The sequence below is a fragment of the Drosophila busckii genome, chromosome 3L (assembly GCF_011750605.1).
Source record: "Drosophila busckii strain San Diego stock center, stock number 13000-0081.31 chromosome 3L, ASM1175060v1, whole genome shotgun sequence".
Lineage (NCBI taxonomy): Eukaryota > Metazoa > Arthropoda > Insecta > Diptera > Drosophilidae > Drosophila > Drosophila busckii.
Window position 1 is genome coordinate 3281686 of NC_046606.1, and position 20660 is coordinate 3302345.

Below are 20660 nucleotides of genomic sequence, written 5' to 3' on the forward strand. Positions count from 1 at the left end.
GCTTAGCTCCGGTCTCTAATTCCATTACGGAAGCAACAGTGACAAGTGGCATACAGCCGGGGCTGATTGAAGCCTCGACTCTACACAGTGGCGCTCGTCAGTCAATGCACCTTTAAGTTGAGCTCTTGGCTTAACCAACTTGGCTCTAAACCGCGGCAGCTATTTGCAGTTGTTAATTAGTTGGCAAGCATGCTTGCAAATTAATTAGCAAATAATGAGTTTTAATTAGCAACTTTGAAGCCAGCTGAGCAGGTCAAGCGGCTATGAATTGATTGGAAGTGTCTCTGTCATAAGTCTGACGAATTTTGAATACATAAAAGTGACTGGCACATGTCAAAGTTTGTAAGGCTTCCTGCACAGTCATATATATGCATACTGTTTAAATATTTATGCAAACGAATATTTTTGTCTGGCTCTACAATTTATTTGTGTAGCCCAAAGCTGCTATTGGAAATATTTTGTAGACTTGCGTGCTAGTTATAAAATATGTAGCAAACAAATTATGGGTTTGGTTTTTTTAAATTTAGTTAAGTAGCATGAGAGCTTAGCCAGGGTCAAATTGATTTTAAAACTTTCAAGTTTTCATTGGCTTGATGAGCTAAATTTAGCTGCAATTGCTGTGGCGTTCATTTTTCAGCAATTCACGTGAAATTCTATTTTGATAAATGTATTTGGGTTTTTTGCGTTTTTATGATGCGCAAACAAGCGCAAAGCAGGCTTATAAAAAATACAATGATAAATTTAATCAATTTAAGTTCTGAGCGCGCTGACAAAATCAATTTGCGACGAAAATGCGTGCAGAAAGCAAAACAATAACAAATAAAGCGTAAATGAAAATAGAAAACAGCAAAATATATCTTCTCTTTTTTTATTGCGGCTCAGTGGCAACAATAACAATAACAGCGCTAAAAACATAAAAAAAGGTTAACAAACGAAATGTTAAAAGATTAAATTGTCTGGCATTGGAATTAAGTGTTTTAAATGTCACTCTGACTGTTTAATTTAGTAGAGCAGCAGCCAGAGAGCAAAAAACAGAGTGAGAGAGTAAAAATATCATTTACAGTGGCAACAACGGGTGGCTAAAAAGCTGATAAAAGCGCTGCAATAAAACAACATTCAGGCTAACAAAGTGCGCATCGATAGCGAAAAACAAAAGGTTGAACAACAAAAGCTTAAAAAACAAGGTGAAAAATAAAAGTGCAAGTGCAGCTGATAAACAGGAAGCAGCTCAAAGCTCAGGCGAGACACACAAATCGGCAAACAACACACAGAGAGGGAGAGAGAGAGAGAGCGAGACAAAATGCTGACCCTTTGGACGTTGCTGTGCTGCATGATGGGTAAGTTGTTAAGTCCCTCGACCCAGGACTTGCACTTTAGCAAGTCATATAAATATCTATATGCTGTTTAAGCATGCATAAGATTATCAGCGATTGTTGCGAGGCAAACGAGCCCCCGGTTAATATTGTTGGCGCTGCGAGTGCATACAGCGAATCCTTTTAAAAACATTTGTGGCCCAGGCTGTGAAAATCCTGATTTATGTTTGCCCGCTGCGCTGCGCTGCACTGCGTTGTCCTTTGCTATGGCGACATGGCCAATGCCAACCGCAGCAGGCAGCAAATGCAAAAAAAAAAAAGGCAAACAAAAATGCGGTCAGCACCCAACCCCCCAGCAGCAGCAGCAGCCTTGACGCTGTCTGCGCCACGCCCTCAGCATATCGCCTTACAGCCCCAAAGCAAAGAGTGCGAGCGAGTGAAAGTTCTAAAGCGTGCGGAATGCGCTTTAAACTTTAAACGGCATAACACAAATTGTGCGCTGCATTTAATTATGCATAATTGAAAAGTGTAATTATGCTGGGCGACACGGCCAGCGATTTTAATGCTCCCAGCTCAATCAAGCGCAGCCACCAACAGCAGCAACAAGGATAACAAATAACTGGCAACAGCAGGCGGCACTCAGGTACTTTTAATTGCTGCCAGACGCACCCCCAGAGTGTTTACACTTTATTATACTTGCAGCCCAGCCCAAGCTGTAATCATTGTCAAATAATATTTCTATGCTGTGTGCTGTGTGCGCTTTAAGAAAATATTGAAACTTCAACGCCGCTTGGGAACTCTTAAACGACACTTGTATACTCATTAAAAGCTATAGATTGCATGTAGTAAATCCGGCTTGTTCTCTAAATAAAATAATGAGCACGATTATTTAATTACAATTTAATGGTTTTCACTTTTTATGTTCGCTAACTCTCCAGACACTGTTTGTTGTTTTTTATTTTTATTTTTTCTCCGTGCTTAGTACTCTAACATTTGCAGCTAATACGCCTACTTATAGCTATAGAGCTTTATATCCATCGGCTTTCATTGACTTTCGTGTACACTTTGTGCTGTTTTTCAGCATTTTTTTTTTTTTTTTGGCTGCCATGTGTTTTTATTGCATTAATTTTTATGGTCTTTTGGCTTTGTTGCTGCTGCTGCTGTTGCTGCTTTTGTTTTACTTTGCGTTTGCCCCAAAGTAATAAAGTGAATTGGTTTTCTCAAATAATTTCCATTTTAAATCCAGTCGGCAAATCCGCACAAGCTTCAACGCGAAGCCAGGCAGCAGTGCCCAAGTCCCACCCCCCCCATGCAATTCTATGCGACCTCCAAACTTGTGTAACAGTTGCCCAAGCGACGCTGCTCGTGGTTGTTGTTGTTGTTGTTGTTGCTTTTGTCAAAAGTGGCTTCATTTTCTCGCATAAAATTGTTTTGTGTAAAGTTTGTTGAGATTTGTTTGGCGACAGCATTTCAATTGTTTTTGTATATGTTGTGCCCTACTCTGTTGTAATTGTTGTTGTTCAAGTTGTTGCTGTTGCTGTTGTTATTATTATTGTTGGCATTTGCATTTTCGTTGCCAATGCGGCGGCTGTCAGTGTCAACGAGGCCTCAAAATTTAATTGAAATTTAGTGTAAACACAATGACAGCCTGTCGATTATCCTGTGCACACACACACACACACAGACACACAAAGCTATATACAAACATCTTCAATGCGCTATTTGCGCAAAATCCTTTTGCGAGCAAAATCCTGTCAACTTTGGCCTGGCTTCCAATTTGCCAAGCGCCTTTTGTATGTCAAAAACTTGAGCCAAAACACGGCAAACATTTCACACGTGTCACTGAGCCACTGAAGTTGTTACTCAACCATCGCACCACACCACACCACACTCCGCGCCCACAGACTTTATGCCTAGAGCTTCCTTTTTGCAACCAACTTGGCGCTGGCAACACCAACATGTGTATCCAAGTCCCGCACACCTCAGAACACAATTCAACACACAATTCTCAGTTTGTAAGTAAACTCCAATTGTTTACTTATTTGACTTGTGCATATGGAAACGAAAAGGCAAGTAGAAGAAAAAACAGAAGCGAAAGCCAAAGCCAAAGCCAAAGCCAGGCAAGGAAAAATTACGTTGACTCTCCTAAATATACATAAATGACATACAGCGTAGCAGGCAAACATTTTACATGTCATTCATAAATAAAGATGAACATTGCCAGCGGCGTCTGTGATTTTTGTTCCCTGGTCGCAGTGTTGGCGTTTTAGCGGTTTTTTTGTACTTTAAAATTGCAGCTGTCGGAAAAAAGTTGAACCGTTGCCTATTTGGAGGGGCAGCCTTTGTCTAAAGCTTTTAAGCATTTATTTTACTCAGTTTGTTAAAGCAAAAGTTTGATATTAATAGAAGCATTTATAAAGGGCAGAAATCGATAAAATATTAAGTATACGTGCTGGCATCCAAACATCTTGTATTCAAAGCTTGTATGCCATACCTAATCAACTTAGATTTTAGATATATATTACAAAAGCTTTAAGGGTATAAGCATAAATAACTGGCTATGTTTAACTATTATATTATGCATTAAGGCTCAAAAATATATTTTATATAAGCCATTATGATAAGCTGCCTATGTTAACTTATGTGGTTTTATATAATTTAATAAAATTTCAGACAATATTGTTTCTGTCCCTTTTTGTCATTTTTTTTCTTGTTGAGGCTGATCTATGTCCTTTGTCTGTGGCAACACTGCTACCGACCCCAAAGCTGTTTGTGGCATGCATAGCTAACCAAGCAGCTAAATCGATTTTAGCGAGATAAAATATGTCATTGCGTGTTCGCCTCAAGTATCTATATTTTGTATTAAATATTAAGTTTTTCCTGCTGCGGATGAGCGTATATATATTTGATGTTGATTATTTATTTGTTGCTCGAGCAATTGTCTTATCCTTTAAGGCGCCTGTCACGTTTGACACACAGTTTAAGCTTTTTTACGGCTTTGCTTTTATTTACACATACATTTAGCATGGCGTCGCTGCTTGCGCTTGTTTTGTTTTATTCATTTTTGTTTCTTATTTTGTTTACTTTTTTTTCTTCTGGCTAGCAGCGTTTTCAATTTGTGTGTTCATTTCTTTATTTTGCTTATCAAAAGGCAACACAATGAAGACATAACAACAGCAGCAGCAGCAGCCAGATATAGAGATGGGGGCCATGAACAAATTGTTTACGGATGTGTTTGTGTCCCTTTTTTATACCAAATCTTTGTTGCTGCCACAACAGTCAGTGCAGCAGCAGCAGCGGCAGCAAAGGGCAACCTAAATAAAATAACAACAAAAATAAAAATAAAAATAAAAAAAGCGAAAACCCAAAAAGGATGTAACAGAAATTCATAACAAAGTACATTTCATGGCAAGGCAAGCAAGTCGTTCATCCTGTTCGGTTTCGCACGCTTTGTGTGTGTGTGTGCGTGTGTGTGTGTCCTTTTTTCATTGTGTGTGCGTTTTTGGCTAGCAAAGGAAATTCACTTGACTTTTGGCTACAATTTTTCATAGCTGCTGCATTTGTTGTTGAGGTTAGCCAAAGGCATAAATAAGCTTAGAGACTGCAGTTGCAGTTGTCGACGCTTGGCTGCCCCCACAGCAGAGTCCAGTAGGCAAAAAGTCACAAATGCATGCATATATATCCATATATATGCTCGTATGCTTTATTTGTGTGCCACTGACACTTATTTATGGCAATTTGTTGCAACTATTTGTGTTGCAATAGAAAACTGTTTACGCTCTCGCTTGAAACATTAACGTAATTAAATAGAATGATGCAGGACTTGCCTGCCTGCCTGCCACACTGGCAATTGTTGACATAATTGCACCCACACAGCCACACAAATTTAACAATACATGGGCTCGTTCAATACATAAACGAATGCTGGCTTAAATCCTCAGCGATCCTGGCTCGCTTTTATTATTCCGCTAAATTGATTTTGAATTTAGTTCAATGTTTATGGTCAAATGGCTGCGTTTTTGTGTCACTAGCCGCACACACACACACACACATAAACATACATATAAATAATATTATGGCTTATGGCTATGGCTTGGTTGGGGAGTAGGTGCGGCTAAAATTTTTAGCTTTGTCTACCTTATAAATCATTTGTGCTTCGATGCGTAGCGACAGGCAGCCCCTAGCTGCTGCTTCCCCCAACCCCTACACACACTCAAAAAAGGGCTAAGCTATTTGCTGGCCGAAAATAAATACTTCTGCGAAACGAAATGAGGTAAAAATGAAAAGCGCTTGAGAGCGCAGTAATCCCCAATCGATTTTCAAGCACATTCGATGAGTTTCCGGTCGCCATTTTGTGACTTTAAGGTGCCAGGAGAACCTTTTTTTTATATTTCTCACTCATGCCACTTTATTTGGAATGTTTTTTTTTTTGCATATTACTCATGCATATGCTTAGGCGGCGGCGTCGGCGTCGGCGGCGCTGACGTTGTGTGCTCCGCCGTAAGTGAGTTTATACATTTTTTATTTATTTCATATCCATTAAGTTCAAAGCGAAATGTGTCAGAGGAGCCCGCCTAATGTATTGGCTCTGCTCTGCTCCGCCCTGGGAGAGTCTGTGCGCCCCTGTGTCTCTGTGTGGGAGCAGGGGCTAGGGTTGCGCTTCCGGATTGCTCTCTGGGCACACATTGATTGGACTTGCTGGCTGGCTGTCTGCATGCCTGGCTGACGGTTTCAGCTTTTGAAATTTCAATTACTCAAGCAAATGATAAATGAACGTGTAGCCGCAAATTTTCTCGCCTTTTGTCTGACAGGCCAAGCAGCAGTGCAAGAAAGAAAGAGAGAGAGAGAGAGAGAGAACCATTATGAAGACACACCGCAATAACCGCCCCACTAAGTGTGTGGGCGTGGCACTCGACCGGAACAAAAACTGCAGCCTGTTGAAGCTAAAGCGCTTGGCCCGAAAACTTTTGCCGCCTGGCTCAGCAACTCAGCACAGTTTGTGCTGGCCAAATACGCATATGCAAAAGGCACTTGCGAGTTGTTGAAAGTGTATTTAATGCTATTTGTTTTGGGCCAAGTTGTCGTGACTTGACAGCTTTAGCCTGGCTGGTTGGCTGCCTGGCTGGCAACTGGAGCAACAGCAGCTGCCCAGCAGTTATGGCCAAGTCACGTTGGCATGCGCTTAATTAACAAACTGAAATGTGTGGCAAGCACACACACACACACATGAATATGTGTGTAGAAGTTTTCAATGCATGTTTTAAATTAAGTTAATTAAGAGACGCATTTGGCATGTCAACAATGCATTATACTCTAAACTAAGCGCACAGCATTTCACTTAAAATTATTGCAGAGTTGCTGATGAAAATTTCATTTCCGTTTCACAGGCAGCAAAAGCATTTGCTGTTGTTGTTGTTGTTGCTGTTGACTTACAATGCATCAATGTGGTGTGTCAGACACTCAGTTAGTCAGTCAGTCATTCAGACACTCTAAACATGCATCGACATCAACTTAATTGCATTTCATTCGTTGCTAAGCAGCTGCTCGAGTCGAGCGGGCGCTGCGGGGGCAACTTGCGCGAAATAGTGTAAACTTTTATTTCGCTTCAGTTGCACTCGTTCGTACGTCCATCCGTCCGTCCGTCCGTCCATACAGAGAAATAGGAAAAGCGGCAAAAAGCAATGCCGAGCAGCTCAGGAATGCCAAGTGAGCTGTGCGACCGACCCAGAGAAGCTGCTGCTGCCACTCAGACAGCCAGCGAGCAGACACCCACAACAATCAATGCGCACAATGGGATCACCAACAAAAAGGGTTTACGCTTAAGCTGGTTAACTATTTGTTGCGAAAAGTTTGCCCATGCCCCCCACACAAAAGCAGGCAGGAAAAACAATCCCCCACCCACCCTCGCTTATATTTGTAGTAGTGAAAATGCAGACATTTGTTCCACTGTAGCTCGCTTTTGGCTTTTGCTATTGCCGTTGGTATGGCAAGCATTGAGACGTCAACGTCATTTTACCACAGCAAACGGAAATACCGACGAGTGTAGGAATAAGCAGAAAGAAAGGCGAACTAGCGCTTAAAAAAAACCGAAGAAAGTGAAGGAAAAAAAACACACACAAACTTTTTAATTGAATTGTATGCAGCACAGCTTCAATTGCAAGTACGACTCGCCGCCGTTGAATTCTAGTTTTTTTTCCCAGGAAGCTTTTAGCTTCTGCTTTGGCTTTTGGTTTGGGGCTTGGAATTTTTGTGACACTGTCCAATGTTGCAGCTGTCAAGTGTTGAGCGAGTTAGCGCTGAAGTTTGAGCGTAGGTTTTTGGGTTTTGGCACGTTTGACTTTTTATCAAACTCAAGCCGCTGCCACATGCCACATGCCACATCCGCTTGGCAGCATTGCGCGTGCTTGGATCTAAACAAGCAATGTAAACACTTGCGACCGCACAGCTGTTGCCACTGCTGCTGGATTTGGATCTCTATGGCTCGTTGTCGCTTTTATTAACACAAATATTAATTCTTGCCTCGCTGCATGTGGCAGCAATGTTGTGTACATTGCCGCCAGCGCCTTAAAGTCGAATGGCTCGCCCGGCACGCACTTTGCAATTTGCATGAACAAAGCGTTCGGCTGTCCTTTTGGGGTCGCCCATTTTTTAAAGTGTGCCGTAAAAAACAAAGCAAAATGAACTTTTGCTGCTTGGCTATAGCTTCATTATGGCCCAAGCTTTGTATTACTTAATGTAAAGCAAAATCTCATACCGACCAAATGCTTTTAGCCAAGCGCTCCTGCTTATCGCCTCGGCCAGCAGTGAAACTAACGATGTCCATCAGCAGCAAAATATAAAAAGAAAGAAAACACTTTGGCGTAACGACAAATTATATGACTAGGGGGTGTCAGTACGTGTGTGTTTGTGAGTGTGTATGTGTGACAAGCTCACCTGACCCAATTCAACGCTGATTTCGTTAGGGGCTAGTTGGCCGAAGCAGCAGCAGCAGCAGCAGCAGCAGCTGTTGTTTAACGCTGCAGCCTTGAGGCTGTGCAACACCTAAGCACAGTTCATATGCTCATGGGGTCATCAGCTTGGAGCTGCCAGTGGCCAGCAGCATTTTCTGTGCAGCTTTGCTCTTCAATTATTAGTAAATATTTGCACTAGACGTTTACAATTTAAGCCAGAACTTTAAATTTGCTTGCCTTTTTATAATATATACATAATCCAAATACATATGTATATAGATAAAGCTAAAGTTTGAAATAAAACGCGAGCAAACATGATGAAATTAATTTAAATTTAAAGCTCAGCATAGAGTTGAAGAAAAATCGATTAAAATATAACAAATGTTTTATTGAAATTGTATTATTTTGTATGCAGTCTATGAATTTGTACAAAACAGAAATTAATTTATATAAAATTTAACTTATTTTATAATAATTAGAGCACTGCTTGAAAGGCCACAATGCCTGTATTGCGATAGATTTTATACATTATTTCATTCATATTTTTATTATTCTTTAATGAAATTCTTTTTATTTAATTTTGTTGACAACAAATAAATTTGTTGATGAAAATTAAAAAGTTAACTAGATTTCTATACACTCAGGCAACTTAAAAAATGCTTGTTACCAAGAATTCTTTTATTATTATTTAACTTTTCGCTTGCGAGCGTTCAGTGTATGAAGAGTTTTTGTTTTGGGAAATATTAGTTCATGCAGCTCGCTTTACCAAGAACGTTTTCATCTTCCACTGAAAGTCAGTCGTTCGGAAAATTTGTTTTTCTTTTTCTCGAAGAGTCAGAGCAGCTAGCTTGCAACCTTTGCCACATGCCACAGTGCTGCGCTATTTTAAACACATTTTTGTGCTAGCTCGTGCTCGTGCAATTGCTTGGCAAACATTTTTCTAATTAGTTGCAGCTCGTGGCAATTTGGCTGGCCAACTGTCAAGTGTGAAAAATTGCAACTCAAATTGTTGTACAAAGTGGCTTAAAGCAGTCGTTAAAAGTCACGCAGCATATTGTTTAATTTATGCGTATGAAAACAGAAATTTTATTAATTACAACTGCAGGTGGCGGTGGTGAGTGGGAACATGAAATTGCAGTGAACAACAAAAACTTTGCCCTCGTGACTTGACTTGCCCCCTCGACACACACACACACACAAAAAAAAAAAAACAAGCAAAGTGCATAAAATTTGCATGTCAAAAGTGCGTCGACATCGTTGCTCGTTGTCCACACCACAGTCGCCTCGCCCTCGACCGCTGTTGTCAGCAGCCATTTGGGGTCTCTTGCTTATCCCACAAGCGTTACACAAAAATTTCGCAATCAACATAACAATTATGTGGTGGGTGTGTGTGGTGCATGCGGTGGCTGCTGGGTGGCTGCTGGGTGGCCAACAGCTTGTCAAATTCTTGAGCGTAAACAGCATTGCGCAGATTTGTCAGCCATATGTTTTAATAGTGCATTTAAAATTTTGTTGCTGCCCCAGTCGCTTGTTTACAAGATTTCTTCGACGCTGTCGTCTGCCTGCCACATGTTTGATTTGATTTTATGCCGACATGCCTGTCTCAAGAGCGGGGAGCGGGCTGGGAGTTTTGGCTGCCTTATTGTCTGCGCCTGTGTGTGTGGTGGCTAAACAAGATAAGCAAAACGCGTTGAGCGCGCACGCACAGCAAATGTCAAAGCGTATTTAATGAGCCCGCACCGTATGCGTCGCGCACTTGTCGCGATTTTCGCAGAAAATCACAAAATCAGTTGGCAAGATATCGCACAAACCGCGACGTCAACAAGGCAACAAGCCAAACGCGGCAACGCGGCAGCATCGACAACATTATTGTGTGGGGCGCATATTTCGCTTTTCGCTCTTTTGGGGGATTGGATTATGTCTGCGTGGCGACAAGCAGCAGACTGCGTAGCATATGCTAGCTAATGCTAGCGACTGTCTGACTTTACGAGTGCTGCATATCGAGCGTGGCAGACACGCAAATGATGCTGAGGCTGCTGCCGCCGCCGCCGCTGCTGCTGATGAAGTCTACTATGTCTCAGTTGACAGCAGCAACAATAGCTGGCAGCCCAGGCGTAACAAATTGTGCAAGTTATGCGACCTTTTGTGTGTGCCTGCCCGATAAAGTCGTCAATGTGCCAGAAGTCTATTAATGAGACGGCGACCTTGACAAGCGAGCAGCCTAGCAAGCAATTTTCTATTTACTATTTGCTTAAAGCAAATTTATATATTAAGCTACAAGTTTGCCACGAAACCACAAAACATTTCATTAGTGCAAGTGCTGCATTCCAAGCACACACACACACACACACAACCGCACACAATCAAAAACACGCTCGACATGCGTTTGCATGCATCCTGAAACGTGCCAAAATTCATTGCATAAGCGCAGGCGCCATCGCAATAACAACACACTATGGGATATAAGAGCTGAAAAATAAAGAGAAGCTCACAGTTGTTATTGACAATTGCATATAGTAATATAAAAAACTCGTAGAAATGTGCATTTGATTAAATTTATTGTGCAATGAATTCAAAGGCCATGAGTTGACTTGTTAAAATGAATTTGATGTTCACTGTTTATGGCGCTATGCGAACTTTAGCATAGAAAAACTACTGGAAATGACTTTTAGCTCTGTTAGCAATTGATCCATAGTTATATTCCGTATCAAAGTGCGTCTATAAATAAATCAAAATCTTTGCTTTTGCCTTTTTTACTTGCATCTTGTATTATAGCCACAATTAAGTGCCCAAATGCCCATTGTGCAATGGCAGCAAACAAAAAAATAAGTGAGTTTCCTAGCCTAGCTTATGGGCCACAACAAATCTCAGCTATTGCCATAACTATGCGTTGTGGCCAGAGCACATGCATTGCCACTGCGAATTTACAATCCACTCACGACTCAAGCTAACCTAGACTAAAGCTCTCGAGCACACACAGTCAACAGTCAGCAGTCTTAGTCACAGTCAAAGTCACTGCGTAACAAACCAAATCACCAGCACAATCACAATCAAAGTTGTAGTCGCAGTCACAGTTGCAGTCAGTTTGCTGTCAGTTGGCATTGCGCATACGACGCGTTGCACTCGTCGATGCTGGGCTTGGCTTGGCAAACAGCACGGCTATGGGGCGTGTGTTAATAATGCGTGACATAAACTGAAGCTCAAGTCAGCTGCTGCTGCTGCTGCTGCTGCTCGTTGCGATTGAGAACGTGACAAAACGAATTGAGTTGAGCATTTTAAGTGACAGGCATGCTGAATAAATGGCAGCTGGCATTGCGACATTGTCATTGTTTTATTGACAAGCCAACTGCACACACACACACATACACACACATACATGCGCATACTTAAAGGTCTTATGTGTGTCTGCTTGATGGCTTTACACATGCATAACATTTAAATTTTTGCCCTTAAATATGCAAATAAATGTGGCAAATTCAAAACTTCCACTTGCCGCTGCATAAAATATGCGTACGTGTGTGTGTGTGTGAATTTCAATTTCCGCCCAAACATACACGCAAGAGAGAGAGAGCAAGAGAGCTAAGCATACTGCCAATTGCCGCCAATCAAAAAAGTAGAACCAAAGTCGAAGGACGCCAGCAGCAACGCATTGCTGATTTTTGAGGAAATTAAATGAAATTGATTTTCACCACCCACCCCCCAAACCCACATCTATATAGACATAGTTACACATGTGTGTGTTTACAATTTAAATTTGCGCAGCCTTTAAATCGAACTAGCAGCAGCGGCGAGCTAACTACACGTCTAAGCTGCTGTCCTTTGCAGCGCTTAATCCCTGTAAAAATAATTACAAACTGCAATTATTAGCGCAGGGCTGAAGTGAGGAGGCGGCTGCTAAAGCAAATCCAATTAAGTGAAAAGCAAGTGTAAGCCGAGACTTTGCTGCGTCTGCCACTTGCAGCGTTCAGCTAATGCCCGCCAAATGGCAAAAGCTTGACATCAAAATTGCATTGCCTGCCAACGAGCCACTGTGGAGTTCACTGGAGTTGCTGGCAAAAAAAAAATCTGTGTCTATTGAACTAGATGAGATATCGGTTTGGAAATAAGCATATACGCGCTCAATACTACAAGGAAATTGTTGATTGAAAAGTTAAAGCGAGCGTGTTATTTGTACTTTTCAAAATAAAAATAATGCAAAAATAAAAGTACAAATATCTATAGTTGAAGGCGAATAGCATAAAAAGCTTCAAGCATATTTTAATTAAGATATATACTATATATACTTATTGATTTTTGCCATGTTTTTTCGACAAAGTATCCACAGTGCGACTTGTCGTCCACCTGCTGCTGTTAATACTTCCAAGAAATTGTTGCTAATCTGCAGACGGCTGTTGTCTGTTGTTGTATTTTGCTTTGTATCTTTTATTTGCATTTTATATAAAGCAAGAAACTAAATTGGCTGCTGGCTAATGTAATAAAAATAATAATAATAATCACAATTGTAGTTGCTACAGTTATCTTAAGACTTAAACTCTAAGTAGCTTTTGTTGTGCTTGTCATAAACTCTTGGATTGGACGTTTATCTGGAATTGGCCAACTTGGCCAGCAACTGTTGCTGCGAGGGCAGTTTAAATGTACTAAAAACATATTCAAGATAATTTTAATAAAAAAAAGTTCATGTTCAAGCGCAATAATTTTACAAAGCGGCTTTCTCTAGCCGCCACCCTCGTCAGCATATAAAAAATACTTGTAATGAAAGTGAAAAACTGTTGCGGACAAATGTCCATTCGCGTAGTTGCAGCAGCTGCATGACAACAGCAACAACAACAACGCGAACAAGCAATGGCAACAAATAAAAGAGAAAAGCGAAAACTATTTCAATTGAGGTAGAAAATGCACGACAAGGACATGGTGGCATTTTCATTTCTCTGCTGCTGCTGCTGGCTTTTTTCTTGGTTTATTTGCTTTTGTGTCTTTTCATGAATTGCAGCTGAGATTCACAGCTTGTACTACGGCTCTTGTAAATTTTCTAGATTTTTTTGTATGTTTGCTGTTTAAATTGCAGCTTGAAAGGGAATTTTGCGTTCACATTTCAAGACTCGGTTTGCTTTGCTTTATGTTTTCGTTGCTATTAGTCTTTGCTGCTTTTTTTTTGGTGAGTGTCAAGTGTGGCGCGCTGAACTGTTGAGCAGTTTGTATACCTTTTGGCATTGATAGCCTCGGTAGCAGCCCCCAAGCCACTGGCATTTGACCCAATAACTATCTTACTAGCTGGCTTTTGTTTGTGCTGTGTGTGTGCAGGATTATGTGTCACTAGCTGTTAAGCTTTGCCAGCTTGAGTAAGCGCCAGTCAAGTGCAAAGCAGAGCAACAGCTGCGTTCCAGATAGAAGAACAGTTGTCAGCAGTGACTGCAGTGAGCTATAAAAGTCGCTTAACAAGTGCAAATAGCCAACACTAAGCAAGATGCCACACTTGATCAGCAGCTTGTTGCTGCTGCTGCTGCTGCTGCTCGAACAAACACTGAGCCAGGACTACTGCCAGCCAGCACTGTGTCCCAAGTACAAGAAGCACATTGCTTGCCGACATAATAGCGTGAGTAAGCTGCAGCTAATAGCGCGCAAATGGTTAATGCAAACTTCCATACGCAGGATCTGGGCAAAGCCTGCGGCGCTGGCAAGATCGTGCTGCTCAACTTGACGCAGCATCAGCCGGCCATACTCAATATGCATAACTCGCCGCGCAATTCGCTGGCCGCGGGCAAGGTGGCCAAGCTGCCGCCCACAGAGCGCATGGCCAGCATGCAGTGGCATGAGGAGCTGGAGGCGCTGGCGCTGCTCAACGCTAAGCAATGCGTGCTGACCTACGATCCATGCCACAATACCGCCGAGTTTTACAACTCGGGTCAGAATGTGGCGCTGTTGAACATCAGCGCCGATGTGCTGACCAATGACGAGCTGCTGCTGAAGGATGCCATTGAACGCTGGTGGGATCAGCACAAGGCCATGACCGCAGAGCATCTGCAGCGCTTTCCCAAGCCTGGCAAGCTAGCCGAGTGTGTAACAAATTAATATTTGTGGCAAGCTTATTATGACGCTACATTACTTTTCACAGCTCCATGCGCAACTTTGCGGTTATGGCGCGTGATAATAACACGCATGTCGGCTGCGCTGCCATACGCTTCGAGAAGCTGCAGCTGCAACACTTTCTCTTCGTTTGCAACTATGCCAGCAACTATGTGGCTGGGCAGCCGCTGTATCGCCCCAAGAGCGTCAACTGCCAGGGCGGCTATGACAAGCAGTTCAAGGAGCTCTGCAAGCCGGGCGAGAACTATCGCGACGTGGAGCCACTGGAGCCAACACCAAAGCCAGTCAAGTCCAAGAAGAAGTAAAAAATAATCGAAATATTCAACTAACAATAAATATCATCAATTTGCGCTATATAAACTGTTGGCGGCCTTGTTTGTGACTTTTACTGCCAACAGCATTAACATCCAACTCATCATGAGCTAAAATATGATACGCGTTGTTTTCGCGGCTGCCAGCCAAGTTGCCTTCTAATTTTGTACGTCAGCATACATATATATGTGTATATATATTTGTAAAAACGTGTCTTCATCAGCGCCATCCATGTCTCGTAATCTGTTTACCAGCGCGCCCTACATCGCGCGCATCTTTAGTTTTAAGTGCCTATTAATAATGTTGGCCTAACTGCGGGGCAGTTTTTTCTATTTTCTGCGCCTTTGCAGCAGTGAGCTGGCATTGCTTTATTTTAATACACTTTGACAATATTTGAATAGGGCAGCATGAAGTTGTAGCAGATCTCAAGCCAAGCAAACTAAGCGCATTGAGTGCTGTTCGCCTGTATAAGCAACAAGAACTTAGAGACTTAGAGCTATGAAATTTGCTGTGGAGATGCAACCAACCAAGTAGATCTATATATGTTTTAAAAATTTAATTTTTATCCCTCTCTTTAACTTAATGATTGCATTTCGCTACTCAAAGTGTATCAAAGATTTGTCTGCTACCAATTTTATTACAATCTTGTTAGTGTAGCATCGTTAGCATTGCCGCTGCTGTTGCCGCTGCTGTTGCTGCTGCTGCTTCTGCGTTTAATATGCCGTTATGTGTCATGAAATCTTTAGCTCATTAAAAGCGCAAATCTCGGGCAGGCAAAGTGATTTGGCTGTGCTTTTGTCACATTTACACATAATTAATAGACGCCTTAATGGCAGCCGCCATGAATTATTATCAAATTAAACACAGCTATGCTGTTGAGCAGGTACGTTGTGTACGCAAAAAAATTACATTTGCAATACATTAATTAAGCTGCTTATTTGTAATTTGCAGCATATACTATAAACGCTGTTTACTGTTGCTTAATTATGTTGTAAATTTACAGTGTTCATTTGCTGAAATCCGTGTCAAGCCAACGCCAGCATATTTTTTTTTTTTTGCTTTTGGTACATCAAATAATTATGCATATAAAATTTATATATAATAAAAATGTTTTTTATGCGCACGCCTCGTATAATTTATATGCGATGCCCCTTGTTAAAATTTTATGATTAATTGTTCAACTTTTAAAGGTTAAAAGCCTGAATACGCTTCAAACCAAAATTATTTAGAGCTTAAGCGCTGAGTGCGTAAGCCAAGTGCATAATAAATTTTATAGTATTTTGCAGGCAAATAAATAAACAAATTCTCTATTTAATGCATAAATTAACTAACCTTATGCACGCCTTGTGCTGTGCTCTAAACAAATTGGCATTTATTTATGCGATTTAAATGAGCAGCGAGCTCCCTTGACAACGCTTTTATTTTATTGCTGCTGCAGCTCTGATTTCTGACGCGGACGGCACATAAAGTTTAAAATTAATGCGCGAATTGTAGCCCAACATTGGATTTGTTGTTGCGCAAAACTGCGCGCTGCGGTCGAATTTAAACAAGTTAATATTGTATTTGTGCGAAATGAGCATAAATTAGAGAAGCGTGCAGCGCTAAAAGCCAAACAAATCATACAATGATTTAGCCTATGGCCATAACTATAACTAGGCGTGACTATTGTCTCTGATAGGTGTGAGCCGTTTAAATGTTTAATGAGCACTCGGCAGTGTCAACAGGCCAAATGAAAATTTATTTAATTATGAGTGAAAAGTGAGCCAGAGCCCCAAGCTGTGTGACATCTGGGGCTGTGAAAATAACTAACAAGGCAATCAAAACTTGTCTGAAGAAAATTTACAGCGACCAGCAAAACTTTTGATTTATGTACAATATACAAATGTATGGCACGCAAATCCATTTGATGACATTTGTTGTTAGCAGCGCATTGTAAACAAATTTCCGAACAAGTCCAATAAAAAGTCTAGAGTGTTGTTGTTGGGTGTGCTATGTGCGTTGATTTATGATTGCAGCTGGAATTGCCGGAATGTTTTGCTTCATATATGGGCAACATAAAACTTTCTCGCCTGCCAAAATAAGCAGCAGCGAAAAAAGGATATTTGAGACACAGCTGCAAATTACCAACAAATTTGCGTACGCAGCTAGGCAGTGGCTCATTTACTTTATAGCTGCGTCACTTTAAGTTATTTCTCTTCATTATATTTTACGATATGTGGGACTGTGTGCGAAAGCGACCCGAAGGCATTTTGGCAATCAGCGTTACGTTTGTTTGTCTGTCTGTTTGCCTGTTTGCTCAATATAATTTATGTATATAGATGCTACAAATGTCAAATGATTGCCTAAGCTGACCCATCACACATTACACATACGACCCGTTGGAGCTATGTCGTATGCTCATTTGCAGTTCAGGCTGCCTGGCAGTTCATTTTGCCGAGCTTAGCGCGCAGTTCATTAGCGCAGCTCAAACTTGGCTTATTAATCCTCCATGGAGACCGGCGCCAAGAACAAAAGCCCCAGCGACAACAGTTATCATTAGGCGCTGTGCATAAACAGCAAATTAAGTTTCACTACACACACACACACACACACACTTGTGGCTCTGTGTGTGTGTGTGTGCCACAGTTTGTGGTTTTTATGACGCTTTGCTGTGTTATTTTAGTTGCTCTATTGACATTTTGATTGCTTGTAATGCGCTGTTAATGCTGCCCCGTGAATAATATATGCTGGCATATAGCCTAATAAGATCTTGATAGCTACTACTGCCATGCGATATGAACTATTGATTACTGTGGCGAAAATAAATGCAAACAAGCGTCGTATAAAAATAGCCGAGCAAGCAATTTTTATAAACAATTTTCGCTTTAGTCCGAAAGCCACTTGAGTGCTTGTTAACTGCCTCGTTTCACACTCATCAATTTGAGCGTACACACCTATACACACCTACACACACATAGAGAGGGGCACACTGAAAGTTGCTTTCATGTTTGACTCGCTGCCTTTGATTGAATTCAACAACACACTGTTTGTTTTGTTGTAAAATCGCTTGTGGCGCCAATTGTGTGGCAAACATAATTCAATTAACGCCTGGCCAATGAATTGGCAACACACACATACAAACTGACTGACTGACTGACTGACGGACTGGTTAGTCGTTGCCCTGGCCACTGCAAATGGCCGGAAAGCGGCGTTTTAACAGTGTTGCAATTTCCGTTTGCCGCACAACATCAAACAGAAAACTCAAGCTGTCGACACTATTTTATTTTGTTTATGCAAATTGTTTTTATTGCTCTGCACGCTTGAGCGTTAAATATATGAAATTTAATGTTATTACATTTTATTTAATAGAATTAGCGCGTTAATTGCGCGTGTAGTGCAGTCAAATAATTGTCAGTTGTTTATTGTTTGTTAGGCTGCATGTCAAGCGTATATTGAATTTTAATTTATGTCTTTTTAATAGCCTTGTCTCACTCGCTGGCATTGCCAAATGTAATTAGCATATTTGCATGACTGCCACGCCCACAAGCGAGCGCGAGCATGCCCGTGTATAATAATTGCGCAAATAAACATGACGACAAAAGCACATTAATAAACAGCAAGCCTGTAAGCAAGAACTTCAAATATGATTACACGCAGGCTTTAAAGCGAAACAAGTCTCAAACATGCAATGAAGCGCACACGAAGCGGCCAACGGCAACGCCAACGCACGGACTGGACATGTGTACACTTCCGTTTCCGTTCGTTGCCTGCTCACATTATTCACCACTCTCTGCCATGCATGCACTTAATAATAAGCGAGCGAGCGCTGACCTGCGACCTGCGACTTATAGACAACCCGTGCGACTGACTGTATTGGCCTGCATTGGTAATTATGCATTTTTAATCAGGCGACAAGTTCCTGGAAGTGCTTAGCTTATTGATTTTTCACATGCCATGCCCACTTATGTGGCATACATTTGACTACGCATAGCAGCATATGCGCTTGATTTCTGTTGCCAGCCAAATTGCAAAGGATATTTCAAGCTTGGCAGCTTAACAAGCTCTTCGCATTTGCATTCAAATTCGAGTAGCGCTACGTTTGCCATTCAATATAACTAACAACATTTGCTTAAGCAGTTACTGCAATTGCAAATTGATTTGCAAATGATACAAGTGCAGCTCAAGTTGCAAATTTGGCAGTGCGCTGCATACGCTTGTGGTTGATAAATAAATTTAATTGCATGCGTTTAACCCTTTAAGGCAATAAAAAAGGCAAGCTGGCAACATTAAATGGGCGTGACACATAAATAACAAAAATAAAAATTGGGTTAAAAATTAACTACGGCAAATTTAAATCAACTGCCCAGAGGAGCTGCCGTGCGCCTGTCAGCGAGTTCGAGTCCGCCAGTGCCGCCAGCGGGACTCGTAAAAAATCGACTCGCTGGCTGCCTGACTCTGGCTTGCCTGCCTGCCTGCAGGCCGTAAATAAAACGCCACAAACATTAATAACTCCCATTGGGTGTGTTAACAGGCAATGACCAAAAGAGGGCAGACCCGAGCATGGATTTTCGACTATGCTGTATATTTTTGTAGCTCTGCTGCCCGCTCTATTGAATACGGTGCAAAATGGCGTAAATATCACTCTGCAGCTACCTAAATGTGTAGTAGCTGCTGCTGTTGTTGTTGTTGTTATTATGGCTGTCTATGAAAAACGATGTGCAACTAAGGTAACAAGCGAAGCGCGCTGGTAAAAAATTGCGCATACGTCTGGTGTGTGCTGCAAAGTTTTGGGCCCCAGCAAGCAGCAACGTGTAATGCATGTAAGACAATCATTTTGACAAGGGCAACTGTAGCAGCAGCAGCAGCAGCAGCAGCAATAACTTTGCAGTGTTTACATTGTGGCACGCCCACAGCGCTGGCTAGACGCCTGCCTGTGTCTGCTGTCAGCTCGCAGGCAGCATTACTCATTGGCCCGTCGCTCGCCTGGCTGCCTTTTGATTATTATGCACTTTGATACTTATCTTTAATTGAGGTAGCATTTTACCTTGCGACTAAGCTCGAGTGCGGAAGATAGACAGAGAGAGAGAGCAGTCAGCTTATTCAACATGCTTTTCCATTTTACGCTACACTTGGCAGACATTCATTTCTGCTGAGCTGGTTGGATATAGAAATTTTTATGCAGCTCGAAATGTTTAATTGGCAAATGTCTGCAGCAAGTTTGATACCCTGTGTAAATAAACAAAACAAGCGCTCAAATGTCAATTGAATAAATTGACACTTAAATAAAGTGCAGATCATCGTATTGCTATAGACAGCGTATGGCTGCGTCGTTGTGTCTGCATTGGGTGTAAATTGTTGGCATTGTTTGCATTCACTTGCAGCGTTTACTCGAGCATTGCTGCTGTGGCTGCCTTGGGCAATGCTTTTTAAATATTAAAGACCACACACACACACACGCACACACACATAAATATGCAATACTAAGCGCTTTATGGCATTGCCTTGCCTTGTGTCGTGGCGTGCGTTGTCGAGTTCATAGTGCAAGCTTAGCCCCAAGCTGTTTTGTAATTGTGCGCACCACTCCGCACCACTTGCAACGGCTTGTTGCTGTGTCCGCTGTCTGCTGCGGATGCCAAAGCTAATTTTGCGTAAAATGCCTATGCCTCAATGATTCATTACAGGCCTTAAAACAAAAGCCACTGCCACAGAGAGCGCCAGCAGCCATTGCTATTGCCATATCCGCATCCGTATGCAAATGCGGCAATGAGTGCGCCAAATCAAAGTGGCATTTGTGCTGGTCACTACTGTGCGTCGCACCACATCAATCATAAATTGTCAACGTCTCTCTCTCTCTGTCTCTGTCTCTCGGGCGCGCTCGCCTGCGCCCAGTGGAGTAAAGTCGCTGGGCACGTGGCGTATGCGTAATATGCTAACGTGCTTTGTGTTGTGCGTAAGCTTGACAACGAATTTAATTGATTTATAGCCGAAATTAATTCCCATTAGTGCTGGCATATAGACAATA

General features: G+C 41.8%; 2 protein-coding genes across 6 annotated transcripts in view; both read left to right on the forward strand.

The window, feature by feature from the left end:
- The window catches only part of LOC108600128 (zwei Ig domain protein zig-8), a 33401-nt gene that overhangs the window by 1854 nt on the left and 10887 nt on the right, over window positions 1-20660 (forward strand). For 3 of the 5 annotated variants that reach the window (XM_017987514.1, XM_017987517.1, XM_017987518.1), the window contains exon 1: window positions 982-1337. In XM_017987514.1, the coding sequence (XP_017843003.1) occupies window positions 1301-1337 (37 nt within the window). In that variant the 5' untranslated portion in view covers window positions 982-1300. Of the gene's footprint in view, window positions 1-981; window positions 1338-20660 lie in introns of those variants that run through there. The other 2 variants (XM_017987516.1, XM_017987515.1) reach the window with 1 other exon arrangement.
- On the forward strand, window positions 13728-14707 carry LOC108600131 (antigen 5 like allergen Cul n 1). The gene is made up of 3 exons (XM_017987522.1): window positions 13728-13856; window positions 13913-14316; window positions 14376-14707. The coding sequence occupies exons 1-3, from the start codon at window positions 13728-13730 to the stop codon at window positions 14650-14652; spliced, it is 810 nt and encodes a 269-aa protein (XP_017843011.1). The 3' UTR covers window positions 14653-14707.

Bases quoted from the DNA above. Each gene is read 5' to 3' on its own strand.
- LOC108600131 (XM_017987522.1), top strand. From the start codon at position 13,728: ATGCCACACTTGATCAGCAGCTTGTTGCTGCTGCTGCTGCTGCTGCTC. The intron at 13,857-13,912 runs GTGAGTAAGCTG...TTCCATACGCAG, and splicing joins TTGCTTGCCGACATAATAGC to GATCTGGGCAAAGCCTGCGG. The intron at 14,317-14,375 runs GTGTGTAACAAA...TACTTTTCACAG, and splicing joins AAGCCTGGCAAGCTAGCCGA to CTCCATGCGCAACTTTGCGG.